Source organism: Pteropus medius, unplaced genomic scaffold (assembly GCF_902729225.1).
Source record: "Pteropus medius unplaced genomic scaffold, Ma_sr-lr_union100, whole genome shotgun sequence".
Taxonomy (NCBI): Eukaryota; Metazoa; Chordata; class Mammalia; order Chiroptera; family Pteropodidae; genus Pteropus; species Pteropus medius.
In genome coordinates, this window is record NW_024349800.1 from 4643282 (window position 1) to 4658604 (window position 15323).

A 15323-nucleotide genomic window follows, 5' to 3' on the forward strand; every position below is an offset into this window, starting at 1 on the left:
AAGGTAGTGCTTACTTTCCATAGGTTCCTCAGTATCAAACATCATTTTACAAACCACCTTTTCTGACTCAACACTGATGGTAACCTGCTCTCTTATTTTTCATTTACCTTCAGTCTGGGCTTACCATTACCTTTTCATGGCAATGTTCCTTCTGTGTTTCTTTTGCAAGAGTAATTTAAAAATACTTCTAAAATGTAAAACCTGAATAGATATTTCTTCAAAGAGGACATACTGATGGCCAATAAACATATGAAAAGACTACTCATCAGAGAAATGCAAATTAAAATCACAGTGAGATACCATCTCACACTTGTCAGAATGGCTATCATCAATAAATCAAAAAACAAGTATTGGCAAAGATGTAGAGAAAAGAGAACCCTTGTACACTGTTGATGAGATTGCAAATTGGTACAGCCACTATGGAAAACAGTTTGGAGGTTCCTCAAAAAATTGAAACTAGAACTACCTTATGACCCAGCAATTGCCCTTCTGGATATTTATCTAAAGAAATCCAAAACACTAATTCGAAAAGATATGGTCACCCCTGTGTTCACAGCAGCGCTATTTACAATAGCCAAGATATGGAAGCAATGTAAGTGCCCATCAATAGATGATTAGTGACATGCATACACACAGTATATATAAACACACACACACACACACACACACACACACACATGGAATATTACTCAGCCATGAAAAAAAATGAAAACCATTTGCAATGACATGGATGGACCTAGAGGATATTATGCTAAGTGAAATATTTCAGAGACAAATACCATATGATTTCACTTATATTTGGACTCTGAGGAACACAGAAAATGAAGAAAACAAATATTTCTAGAGTGCAACATTTAAATAAAAATATACAATTTAATATTGTGGAAATACCAAATATAGCACATTATGTAGCAAAATAACCTTAATTGTTCAAATACTATATATTGTCTGTTAGAGCTTTAGTATGACAGGGTGTAGCAGGGTCATAGAACCACTGGCTTAATTCCCTTCCCCATTTTATTTCTACAGGTGAGGCTCAGAGGTGTTGTAACTTGCCTGTGATTACAAAGTTTACTTTTTTTCCTGTGTCTTTTCATGTTCCATAGTGCTTCTACACTTAATAAAAATATGGCATTAAGATGTACTATAGTGACTTGCCCTATTGCCTTTTTAACATTGCTTTTTATGTGATAATTATCTGCTCACATTTTTCTATACACAGATGCAATCAAAGTGGAGCCTGCATCCCCACCTTATTATTCTGAAAAGACTCAGCTGTACAATAAGCCTCACGAGGAGCCTTCCAACTCCCTCATGGCAATCGAATGCCGTGTCTGTGGAGATAAAGCTTCTGGGTTTCACTATGGAGTTCATGCTTGTGAAGGATGCAAGGTGAAAAAAAATGTTTTTTCTTTCTTCAAAGAATTTGCTAAAAATTTACCTATTATTTCATTTCCTGTTGTAAACACATGATAAGGAATTGAGATAATATTGTCAAACCATTTTTTTTTTAACGCCTACAGCACCTGGTATTCCTAGGTCGTTTCCCATCCAAGTACTAACCAGGTTTAGCTTCTGAGATCAGACGAGATCGGGCAGGTTCAGGGTAGCATGGCCGTAGACTCAAACCATTTTTTTTGGTAAAACAACATTATTCAAATGATACATATGAAAACCTAAGAAAGTTGATAAAAGCAAGGCTATTTTGCCTCACTTTCCTTTCTCTAAATTGTTCCTATGAGGTACTGATCTTAGTCAACCCTTGCATCTTGCCGATTTTTTTTAGGTGACTTAATCAAGGTGTCATGGCAACACAGTGAGGAGCTGGCCCAGAAGCCAGATTTCCTGACTCTTCCAATGTTTTTTTTTTTTCTCACTATGCCATGTAATATTTTATATATGTAAGGGTTGGCAGATTAGATAGATAATAGATAGATAGATAGATAATCTTCATTTGAGCCTTAGAACAGTCCTGTAATGTTGAGCTTATATATAGCCACTTTACAGAAATAAAAATCATGAATTAGTGAGACTTTCCTGTAGTCATTCATTAGTAAGTGGCAGAGCTAGGACTAGAACATATGTCTTCTGACTCCTAAACCAGTGCCCTGCGTTTTCTTATTCCACCATCAGTTTGAGCTGTGTTATTATGGACAGGCAAAAAGATATCACTATTTTGGAAAGGAGGTACTGCTTCTCATAACCTTTTTTCTTTGTGAAAAGAGCATTTTTGGAAAGTTCAAACATTTAGTAGTAATCTGCCCAATTATTAAGAAAGCGTTAATCCACTCATATTTTAATATGTAGTCTCTTAAAATAATTTTAATATGCTACGTGAATAAAATCATAGTAGAATAGTTTTAGTATATACTCCAGGACTCAGAATAAATTGTTCATATTTACCTTACAAAATAAGTATTTGCCTTTTATAAATTTTTATAAATATAAATTTTAAATAAATTTATGTATTTTATAAATATAAAAATATTATTAAAAATACTTATCTTGTAAAATAAACAATACTTATATAAGTCAAATTCAATCCTCAGTTAGGCTTTTTATTAAGAATAAAGATATACAACAGCAGTTAGGTAGACGTTAGAACATCTGGGTTCCTAACTGGATTGTGGGCCAAAAAAAAGAAATGACTATTTATTGAATTTCTACTATCACCAGATACTGTACAAGATGCTTTTGTATATATCATCTTTAACAACATTCTGCATAAGTTTTTGCATCTATAAAATGATGGTATTGAATTAGATGATCTCTAATATTTCTGCAATTTAAATAGTTTATTACTCTAAAGGCAACCTAATAAAGTGAAAAGAAAAGTTAGTAGTAACCTGGGCCACTTGCCCAGTCACTAACCAATCACAAAAACACTTTAACTCTCAGTCACCCCATGTGTAAAATGACTTGGTTAGATTAGCTTTCCAATGTCTCACTCATATTTAAGGTGTAACATTCCAAAATGACTGCTTGAAAAACTGCTGGCAATAGATGCTTTCATGTAAAAGACTAAAACCCATTCAATCTATGATTAAAACCAAACTAAAATATCTATAATCTTTTATGAAATCATTATAGTTAGTTATTTAAGATCTCAGTGATCAGTAAAAACATATCATTTTATTGAGTTAGATTTACACAATTTTGGGGTGAGTAAATTGTTGCTAAATTTTGAGAAATAACCTGAAGATACCATTTAGTTTTGGTCATCTTGGTAATTTATGTTGATAAATAAATGAAAACAGTATGATTAGTTAAGTTTCCACAATGAATTATTGTTTTTTTATGAGCTGATAAAGCACTTAGAACATTTAAGCAAATAGTTCCACCATGATTCTATTAGTCATATATTTGTGTAAAGTTAACATTACTGAGAACAGCTAAAAACTGAAAGAGAAACATTGTCGGTAGTTGGTTATAGTGATAAAAGCTAAGTTCTGAAGGCACAAAACCTTTGAAGATAAAAGCAAGCAAAGAAGAAAGGTAGCAAAAAAGAGACAGAGAAGAGGGAGGAGAAAATCTTTGTGCCTTCAAGTCAGGAACAGGAAGAGTTCTAAAGCAGAGATGGAGAATAAATACTTAATAAAACCTGCAGAATACAGGGGAGTCCTTAACTAACCATAGATAAACAAACAAGTAAAAACCATAGAAGAAAATTAAGAGTATTATATACTAACCTGTAGCACCTTGCAAACCATCCAAATATGGATTACAGACTTCCTAGACTAAAATGCAAAAGTTGTGCTAACTTGGCAGGGAAAATAGACATGTACTCATTTTAAAGATAAAAACCTTAAAAATATTAGTGGAATAATATAATTTGGCTTCTCCAAGTATAAGTTAGCAGTTCTCCAAGTGCGGTCTGAAGACCTCTAGGAGTCCCTAAGACCCTTTCAAAGCACCCATGAGGTTAAAACTATTTTCATAATAATACTATGTTGTTGTTTACCATTTGCACTCTTATTTGCTCAGAAGTGTAAGTGAAATGTTCCAGAAGCTACATGACATGGAATGATAACAGCTCTGATGCCTAATGGAATGTTTGTATATTCTTATATATAATAATGTCTCATTTTCAATTTCTAGTCTGGTAAATATCAGTAAATATAACCCACATAAACTAAAGCTCTTTGGGGTCCTCAAAAATTTTTAATAGAGTAAGGGGTCCTGAGATCAAAATGTTTGAAAATCACTGTTATAAGGCATTGAAGCTGAAGAAATACTCATTCTTTGCTACTTTGGAAGTAAACTAAATTGCTACCATACTCTGATTGCAGCTAAATTAGACCAGTGACAGGTAGTAATTAAAGGTATCATCTTAGTTTATCAACAATACTCAGTGATAAGAGCTAGGAAAGTAAAATTAACCAATGTGTTTGAGTTGCCTGCATGTATTTTCTGAAAGGTGCTTCAGCAGTTTAATGTTTGTCATTTCAGTAGAATATAGGATATACCCATAATTAAAATACAGTTGACCACAAACCTACAGACTAATTTATGGATTGAAAGGAATAGTTATATTGTTTAAGATAGCTGTTAGTAGATCTTAAACAATTTTACAACGCCAGTGGAAAAGGTTTATATCAGTGATTCTTGCCAAAATTCAAACACAAATAAAAAATGTGGATTTGGATTAAAGTGAAATAATAGCAGATTCTTGGGTAAAATATAACCTTTGGCTACTAAAAGATATAAATACCTTAGAGGCTTGCAAAGCTGTCCTTTTTTTTGGACACTTATTTTTTCTCTAATAGGTTTCATCATATTTTTGTATCTCTAATGAAAGATCATTTTAGAACCATAGATTTACTTAAAGATATAAGTAAATACAATCTATCATACAACACAATGTAATCTATTTTTGTGTTTTTATGTAAGACTCTACCTCAGGAAGAGTTTTTAGTATATTCCCACCTGCCAGTGGTAGTTCATTGATTCAGCTTCTGTGGGCTATACACTTCACAGGAAAGCTGAATGTAGGCCCAGCACAAGGCTTTTAATCTTATTGTAAAATTAACAATATCATTCTTAGGTCTCATTGCACCTGAAGTTTTATTAAAAGTAAAACAATTAAGGAGAGGTTGAAGAAAAATTTCTAAAAGGCAAAACTAAGAAAAAACAGGCATCACCTTGTCACAGACAAATACAAAGCCTTCAGAATAAGTATATACACAAAACAATTTTCTGAAATGGTGACTGATGCATTCCATTACACCAATTCACAGACTTCATGATAATCATAAGAGTAAGTGTTTGAAATTGCACATTGTTTTATGGACTCTGAAATAATACATAAGAGTATTGTTAAAAAGTGTTTCTTTATCAGTAATATGAAGAAACTTTGGAGAAGCCTGCTTCATTCTTCAGATCAGTAGTCTCGCAGGAAGACACTTAGCAATAGCCTTTTATCTTCCTCGCTAGATTTCTTGAGTCAAATGACAAGAAAACAGATGGTTATCATGAAGTTGGTGTTTAAAACAAAAAGTAAAAGTAAGTTCCAAGTGGTGTGCTGGAGTCTGTATATAGTCAGTTCAAGATTTTATGTACATATACTATACATAAATAATATACAGAATAATTATCTTTTAACATTGAAAGACCCTGAATCATCACAAAAAGAATGCGATGCACTTTGAAAGATACCATGTGAGTCAAAACAAAAATTTGCATTATAAGGGCTAAACTTAAATATAACATAATTCTCTTATGTTATATTTGACTGGCTGGAGAGGAAGATCTTTCTTCTCCAGCCAGTCAAATACTTGAATACTGCCTCATTGAGCTAGCCAAGCAGTATTTTCAACCACTAATACTAGTTTTAAAAAGTAAAGATCAGAAAAATGGTCAAAGAATATCATAAAACATGATCCCAGTGGCAAAAATCAAAACAAAATTTCCCAACAATGTTTATCAGTGAGAACAATTCTGACATTAACTGTCTTTTAATAAGTGAGGAAAAAAACCTTTTTAATATTCAAAAGTTAATTCAAGAGAATTAAGGAGGCTTTGACTTCTAGCAGATCCTACATAGGACATATTCTTTGAGATATTGGTGATCTCGAAGAGGAAGGGAAAACTCTCCAAAACAACCAACAATAACAGAACAAACAAATAAGCAAATCCTAAGTTTGAGCTGGGAACTACAGACACACTTAGAGGGGTGGGGTTTCCCTCATGATAGATGCCCATAGGAGTGCTGAGGTGCAGCACTGCCCCAAAGGCAGGTGCCTACAAGAGTATTAGGGGCCGTCAGTGAGGAGGTGCTGAGTCCGGGGCTTTTGAATCGAGCCAGAATTCTTAAGGCAATTTGAAATAGTCATAAGTCAGTGGCACCCCTCGGCTTCCAACAGAAGCATCTACAAACTCTTTTTGGAGGAAAGAATTCCAAATTTAGATCCTGAAGGATTTCCATAGTTTAAGGTCAAGAAATTAGTTCAATAAAATATCAGCAAGCACATAGGTAGTTAACATGAATGACATTCATCAGAAATAAATATAAAAAAAGGATTTGAACCCCTCAGCTCTTATGCAAGGAAAGCAGATATTGGGATTGCCTGATACAGAATATAGAACACCTACGTATATTTAAAGAAAGAGGGCAGAATAATTGCATCAATCAACAAGCAACAATAGACTATCAGGAATGACCAGGTGGATTTGAAAATAAACCAAGTGGAACTTCTAAAAGTAAAAATATAATTACTGAAATAACAGTTCAAAAATAGCATACAGTGGAGACAGTGGAAGAAAGGATTACTGAACTAGAAGAAAAATGCAAGGAAATTACTGAAAATGAGACCTTAGTGTCTTAAAGAATATGTCCTATTCAGAATCTGCTATGATTTGAAGCCTCTTTTAGTTCTCGAAGGATCTTTGAATATTAAAAACATATCTTTCTTACTAATGAATAGAAGAGTTATATACAGAACTGTTCTCACTGATGAACTTTTGCTATTATAATTATATATATGTAATCTTATTTGACTGCTATTCTGATATTTACTCCTGCAATCAGCATTAGTGACTAATTTAATGACGATGGGAAATATAAATAATAAATAATAATAAAATATAAATAATAAATAATGAAGAAGATGGGAAATATAAAAAAGTTCAGAAATATCAAAGGATAGAGTAAGAAAGTCTAACACCTATCTAATTGGAGTGTCAGAACTGACGAACAAGTGAAACCATATACAGAAAACAACATGTCCAAGAAGATAAATGAAAAGAAATTCATGTCCAGACAGTGCAGTAAAAAGCTGCAGAATACTAATGACAAAGAGACTATATAAAAGCAACCAAGAGAAAAGAAAAAAAATGCCTTCAAAATTGATTGACAGCAGACGTCTCAACAGCAGCAATGGAAGAAGAAAGATGATGGAATTCAAAGTGAAACAGATAATGAAAATCAAAATGAAACAGAAAATACCTGAGTACCCTATAATTTTTCAATAATGAGAGTAAAAAAGGATAGTAAGCCATAGAGAGGAGAAGATATTTGCAACACCGATATCAGACAACAGATTAGTATCTACAGTGTATAAAGAATGCCTAAAAATCAATTTTAAGAAAAGACAATCCATTAGAAAACTGGAAAATGAAAAAGCAGGGACATACAAAGTAAGATCCTACTTAGATTCTATTTTATACATACTACATTGTCAAAACTTAAGAAAGCTGATAGTAGAAACTTTCGTAAACTGCTGGTGAGAGTATAAACTGATATAATCACTTTGGGAAAAAATTTGGCATTATCTTACAAAATTTAACATCCAAATATTGTACAACCCAGAAACTCCACATGTGCATGATAGATATTTATAAGATATCTATAGAAGTATTATTCATAATAACAAAAAATTGGCAACAATTCAGATTATCATCAACATAAGAATAGATTAATAAATTGTAGTATAGTTTTACAATAGTATATAATTGTGAAAATGAATAAATCATAGCTTCTCACAAGAAAGTGGATAAATTTTAGAAACCTAATATTACTTTTTAAAAATGAAAATCTAAAAAAAACTACATGGGGTATGATACCATTTAATAAAGCCCCAAAGCAAGCATAACTAAGAAATATATTGTTCAGTTTTACATACCGTGTGAACTGGAAATTACCTCCTCGTTTTACAAATGGAAAGGGTGAGGCCTAGAAAGGAAGTTAAGTGACACACATATTCATTCAACAAATTTTAATGGAGCACTATTGATGGTCTTTGGGTGACATCTAGGGGTGTAAGATACCATCCCCTCTCACCCGTAGAGCTCACAATTTTAACTGGGCTGTGGGAGAGGAGCAGAAGTAAATATGAATATTAAATTATATGGCATGTTAGAAAGTCATAAGTGTTATTGGAAAAAAAACACTAAGCAGAATAAAGGAGATGAAAAGTTCCAGAGGAGAGGTGGGGGTAGGGACAGGCCGCAGTATTAAATAGGGTGGATCATCCTCACTGAGAAGTTGAGGTGTTAGCAAAACTTGAAGACAATGAAGGAAATAGGCAAGTGCTTATTTAAAGAAAGCTTTCCACCTGAAAGAAAAGTCAAGAGTGACTTCAGGGATTTTGGCTTGAGAAAGTGGGAGGATGGAGTTGCATCAACTAGATGGAAAAAGCTGCAATGAAGTAATTTGCAGGGTAAGATCAGGATGTCATGTCAGTGTGTTGGCCACGCTGGATTAGAGAGGGCTATTAGATTTCCAAGTGAAGATGTCAAGTAAGCAGTAGAATAAACTTGTCTAGAGTTAAAGAAAGAAATATGGAGAAAGTAAAAAGGCAAGTAAGTGGCAATCAATACTAGTTTAGTGCTTTTTGTACCAAACAGGACCAGATAAATTTGGAAGAATTAAGAACTGAGTTTCATGAAAATGAACACAATAGAAATGAATAGGAATATTCTGGGGGGAAAAAATGAAGTTAGAAAACATTTCTAATTAGAATTTTTTTCAGGTCTTTCCAAAAAATATAAGTATAACAGCATTTAATTAGCCTCAAATTGATATATTTGTTATTTTGGGATAGCGATTGATTTTCTGAGGATTTATATATTACTTCTCATGTTATTTTCTATTATTTCTTTTTGTTTGTAGGCTACAGCAATTATGAGACACTCTTTCAATTGCATAAATAAATGAAACCAATTCTGTAGGAAATTATGCAACATAGAGAATTCCAAAAAGTTATACACATATGGATTTTTATTGGCCCTGATCATATTTTAGAATGAAATGACTATAACTTTGCCAAACTGCTTAGCACAATTATAAAGGCTGGGGCATGCTATTGGAATGGCTTGCAGAGACACTGAACTGATTACATAGTGTTTTATTTGCATTACATTAAATCCAGAGCACTTCTTAGAGCATGCTGAAATGCAAACGTGGAGCCAAAATACATCGAATGACATTAGTTGGATGTGGTCACTGAAGGGCTAAAACAAGACACTGGAGATCCCTGATTCTTTATTTCATAGCGAAGAAAATTGAGTTCCAGAGAGGATAAGTGATTTATCTCAAGTCACCAGTGACAGAACTGAATCAAGAATCTACCTTTTCTGATTCCCAGGCCAATGCACCTTTAGTCATATGTTGCTGCTTCTGTGTGTCACAAAGACTTAAAATTTGCTCCTTTTTTTCATTATCCCTTTGCAGGGTTTCTTCCGGAGAACAATCAGATTGAAGCTTATTTATGATAGGTGTGATCTTAACTGTCGGATCCACAAAAAAAGTAGAAATAAATGTCAGTACTGTCGGTTTCAGAAATGCCTTGCTGTGGGGATGTCTCATAATGGTAAGTGAGCACTTAGCACCACATACATTACTCTCATTCTGGCTGCCAGATCAGTAGACACAAGGGCCATTGCTGAAATTGTGCACAGTTTTTCCACAGAATGCCAAATTTCAGAATATTGCATGCTGATAAAGCATTTCTCATTTAGTTCAGAGTTTCACAGCTGTTAGTGCAGAATCTTCTCTGTGGTTGGGCACCTGCCATAATAGGAGAAAAGACTTGAAAATCTGGGAGGTGATGGGAATAACCGTAGTATTTTAAAACAAATGTAATGCAAATTGTGATAATTTTTTTTATGTTGTTTTAATAGTATTAAAAACAGAATTATACTTTACTTAGGTGTATCAATAGTTTCTTCCTACATCAAATATAAGAAAATCTTGCAGATTTCTGGATATGGAACTTTAAGTGGCTTATCAGAATTTAGATTTATATACTCTTTTTCCTCTTTACTATGCAGAGGTGAGTATAGATATAGCAGTTGTTTTGACTTGGAGAAGCATACAGACTTGTGGATAAAGCAGATATTTAAAAGTTCCACAAAACTTCAGTGTCTATAGAAACATAAGAGAATAAAACTTTCTACTTTTTAAACCTATATCTAAAATCGAGCTTATGATTTGGGTGTCGACCTAAGGAGAAGAATGTAGAAGACCTGAGAAGAACCATCTTTTCATGAACTGTGGAGAACTAACTCAGTAAAATCATGGAAGATGAGCTTGTTTGAAGAAATAGTTCTTGTTTTTTGTTTAGCTCTGATTGGTTAACTAGCTCAAAACAAACTTTTATGTAACTTGACATTATTATATTTGTCAATATTAGTCAGTTCTTTAAAAACTCATTATGGGCTCAAGAAATGTAAAATGCCAAAGCAATCAAGTTAAATTCAAAGTCTTATTACATTGGATATCCTGTTTTTACTTTTTTTTTTTTTTTTTTTGCCTTCACCTCTCTCAAAACTGACCTAGTAAGAGAATAATCTTTAAAGTCAGTCTTCATCTATAAGGACTCCATAACATCTGTGAAAATTAAATTTTTATTTCATCAAGCCTATGTTTGGTTTTCACAGAGGAAATCATCAAGATATTTGAGAATGATTGGTCGATACTCTAATTTTTAAAAATAGTTTAAAAAATTATATTTTTTATCATTAATATGTGTCATTTCCTATAAAGGCAAGAATGTATTATGACTAGATCTATTAGGTATTCTAGACAGGATGGAAATTTGGTCCAACTTTTCTCAACAATTAATTACATCTGCTGTGTAGCAGCATATAACTGCAGTCATTGATTGCTAAATAATTTGCTGGTTTAATTCCATCCATTTCCTTTTTATTTTAGACCTCATAAAACATAAGGGCATGTTTTCAAGTCAAGGGTTGTATTTTAGGTGATGCAATCAAGTTGAAATAAACTTATTTTATCTTTATGAAGAAATCTTTGACTTTGAGGTCATTATCTCTAAGACTGCCTAATAAAGCATGCCAGTTCTGCTTTTAATTATATTTTTTGTCCTTTAAAAAATTGTCACATCACACATCAATGTAAAATATATTTCCTGTTGCTTGTATACATACATATAAAATATATCTCCTATTGCTTATTGTTTATAGGCAAATAATATTTAAAGCCCAGCCTTGTGATTATTGAGGATATAATTTTCTCTTCCCAGAAAAGTCAGAGAAAGTTATCATGAACTGAATAAGGTCATCTTTGGACATCGTATGACTATTATTCTATTTAGAGAGAGGAGCAGCCTTGACAGGAGTGTTTGGTACTTCTTGCAAAGGCTTCCCCCCCACCCCCCCACCCCCCACAAATAAAAGGAATTGTCATGGCATCAAAGACTTATGCAGTTCAGCACTTACAGGATTGTAGACATAACTAAGAAAATCCCTTTTCAGAGGTTTTGATGGGAATGTGTTTGCTGCACAGAAAAGGAAACATCCATTTGATCTACATACAGAAGGGAAACTCAATGACTAGGTTTTGACCTGCCTTGCCTGTTTTCTTGATGAAGGAAACATTTCAATATACAAAGTTTTCTAGGAGATCTTAGTCACTATTTAAAACTCATTGCGTTGGCCAATGTGAGGCCAAAGTAATGAGATTTCCATTCATATAGAATGCTTTTTTATTAATGTTTTATGTGAATGGACCTCAACCAATTTATCAAAATAAGGCTTTTAGTGTTATACCAAAATCAGGACTTCACTGTTTTTAGTACACACAGAAAGAAATGAACATCCACCAAAGTAAATTTGCTCTATTCTGTGTTACTTTTATTTCTACTCTTTGGTCTCTGTTTAGCCCATTCTGTGAGTTTAGCTTCCCTATTAGCTAGCCACCCCCAGCTTTGAAGGAGGCTTCTGAGGTAACGTTCAAGGAGCCCTAAGGGCCCTGGGGTATATTGTTGGAAAATCACTGAAATCAGTGACTTCTAAGGCCTTTCAACTTTGTAAAGTCTATGATGCTATGTAAATCAAGTAATCTACCTCACTGAATTTTTCACTTTTCAGCCAGCTATTCTGTATCTTACAGATTATGTCACAGTCTTCCAAAATATTTAGGCAACCGGCATCATCAGTTGCCTGAATTTAAAAATTTTCACCTATATGTTTAGGTGCCATAAAAATATAAGTCATGCCTTAATCAGGTCTTTTATATGTTCTGATCACTTGCTCAGTAATTTAAGGCAATACATTTGATGATCACATAATACTGTAACCCCAGAGTACAAAAGCAGTCTGGGCTAAAGAAAGTATAAATGGTATAGTTGCTTAATGTTCAGATAGAACTTACATTTTAATTGTGACGTGTAACCTAAACATCATAGAAGGATATGATTTCAGCATTCTTCCAGTTGGAAACTTCAAATTGTTTCCCAAATATCCATTTTCAGCATTGAGTAGTAAAAGCATCCGAGTGTTGGTCTGATATGCTTTAGGAGCAATTTCTTTTCTGTAATGATCAGGATAAATACACGTTGCAATGATTTTGGTCATTTAATAATCCATCATTTCTAGACCATGGGTCAGTCCCACTGATTGCTCCAAAGCCTTCCTGAGTTATCCCAAGTGCAGTCAGTTCAATACCCTGTCCAGACACCTTTAGAGAAAGGCTCCAATTGCAAGTAGAGCAGAAATAGCGAGCCAACTTCCTGGACTACCCAAAATTAACTTACTAAGGGATCATTGCATCAGCTACTGTTTGTTTTACATTTCGAATTAGTGAAGCTGGTATCTACAGAATCTTGATAAAAATGCTCTCTCACAGATTAATGTTGCTTCTTCAATTAAATGGGCACTCACAGTTTTATAGATTTCTGAAGTATAATTTTCGTTTTCAAGTCCTGCTGTCAAAATCTCTGGTATCACATTTTTAAATGTGTTCTCTTTATTTTTAATGAAATAATTTAGTCATTAAGAATTCTGACTAGTCAATATTTTGTATTCAGGACTGATTTTCATGTGTATGAACTACATAATAAAATAAGTGTAGGCTGTGCATTTAAAAAAATAATCTGAAGAATTGACTTATGTTACTTATAAGTTATTTGGCTAAGTTTTTCCTGTACTATTGAGATTTGAATAAAAATTATGTTTTTCATAAATGTAAAAATTAGTGAAATCTTAGCTTTGCTGATTAGGATGTCCTATTATAGAAATGATGGTCTTTATAATTCTTAAAAAAAAAAAAAGCCAACAACTTAAAAATAATTTAAAATAAAATAAAAACCCAGAAAAATGGTTGCACACTTTTGTGGCACAGCATTTTAAGGTAGTTTTTCTCCTTCCTTTTAAATAGAAGCCCTAGTGTATGTTACAAAAAAGGAAAACCTGTATGGCAAATAAATTTAAAATTCCAACATGTTCTTCTTTTTTTCTTTAGTCTTTTCTTTGTGGTATCAAGGAAAGTTACCCAAATGTTAACTTTCAGGAAAATATAACAAAGTAAGAGGTCCTAATGCACATGACAGTTATGTCACTCAAACCCACCTGGCATTCATGACTGCCCACAGTCCAGCCTCCTCCACCTTATCCCACTGCTGCTCTTTTTCCACGTATATTTCAGGCAAGTTGTGTACTTGACTGTTCCTGGAAAGTGCCCTATGATGGAATACCTGTGGGCCTCTGTATTATGTCCTTCAGTTCCCTGTCTAAATTCTACCTGGCATTCAAGGCCCAGTTCAAATGTCTTCTCTTCCATAAGACTTCTAATTCTCCATTCTTCCTCTTTGTGTATTATACCTTTCCTTGACACTACACTGTGCCTTATAAAACAAGAGAGTGATCAGATCTTTATTGCCAGAAACCAAGCTACTATAGATAACAGTAAAAAGGTTAAATGAGAGGGAAAAATCAGGGAAATTCATCAGAACACCAGTGCAATATTATGAAACAAGACATTGGGATGGGTGAGAAGAAGTGGAATTGAGAGAAATATCAGAGCACTGACCAATGAATGCAAGTGTCTGAGGGGACAGAGGTTGGTCAAAGGTTATTCAAGGTGTTCAGTTTGGGTGATAAAATGAATTAACCAAGAAAGTAAAACAGGAAGAGGAGACAGTCTGGAGGGATAAATGAAAGTTTGGTTTTTTGTTGTATTTGAAGTGCTTATGGGATATACAGCATCCGTGTATAAAGGGATGTAGGAATAGAGGAAGAAGTGAAAAATAAAAATCCAGATCTCAGGAAAGAATAGACAGGAGTCGTTTGTAGTTTCGGAAATTTTAAATGAGGCGAAAGCTAGATTGCAGTGGGTTGGGAAGTAAATAGTGACAATGCAGACAGAGAAGGAAGACTACTCGTTAAATAACTTCAGTTGAGGAAAGATAACATGAAGGGGAGGTAATATTAGTGTCAAAACTAAACATCTGCTTAGGTGGAAAGGAAGGAGCTAGTAAAGAGAGGTATAAGAGAGAGAATAATCTGTGTATTTTTAGCATCTCCCCTAGTAGACATGTCCTTTTCATCCTTCTTGCCCCCTCCGCGGAGCCCCGTCCAGGCTGTCTAGCACAGTGTCTTGCACTAAACAGGTGTTCAATGAATGAATTAAACGATGTCAAATAAGACTTCAGGGACTGGGACTGAGTCAGAAGGTGAGGCAGTGATGTTTGTTGCTCATCTCTACTTTGGAAAGAAACCTAGGCAAATATTTAAATGTCCTCTATAAATAGTTTGAAAAATGTTACCCCTACATAAAAATAACTTAATATTGGTGTTCAGTCTGCTGCTCCTTGTTTTACTTTAGAGGAGCTAGAAAATGATAGTTATTAGATTGCCAAATTCTACAAAACCTCAAACTGCACATTTTTTCCCTCAAGAAAGAGGTGAGAAAACATATAACTTATTGACAGTAGCTATACAAAAAGCAATAGTGTTATACAAGTCTTATTTATATGATAAGGCTATGGAAAATAAACATGTTAAAAATAGGGAAACTGACCATGAAACATAACCTTACTAATTGCCAAAAGCCTGATTTGACTGCACATTCACCCCTTAGATGT

The 15323-nt window shown here is 33.7% G+C and overlaps 1 protein-coding gene across 4 annotated transcripts in view; it reads left to right on the forward strand.

The window, feature by feature from the left end:
- Positions 1 to 15323, forward strand: part of PPARG (peroxisome proliferator activated receptor gamma) — a 119340-nt gene that overhangs the window by 72078 nt on the left and 31939 nt on the right. For 3 of the 4 annotated variants that reach the window (XM_039886766.1, XM_039886764.1, XM_039886763.1), the window contains exons 4-5: positions 1223 to 1392; positions 9671 to 9809. In XM_039886766.1, coding sequence (XP_039742700.1) covers positions 1223 to 1392; positions 9671 to 9809 — 309 coding nt within the window. Of the gene's footprint in view, positions 1 to 1222; positions 1393 to 9670; positions 9810 to 15323 lie in introns of those variants that run through there. The other variant, XM_039886767.1, reaches the window with a different exon arrangement.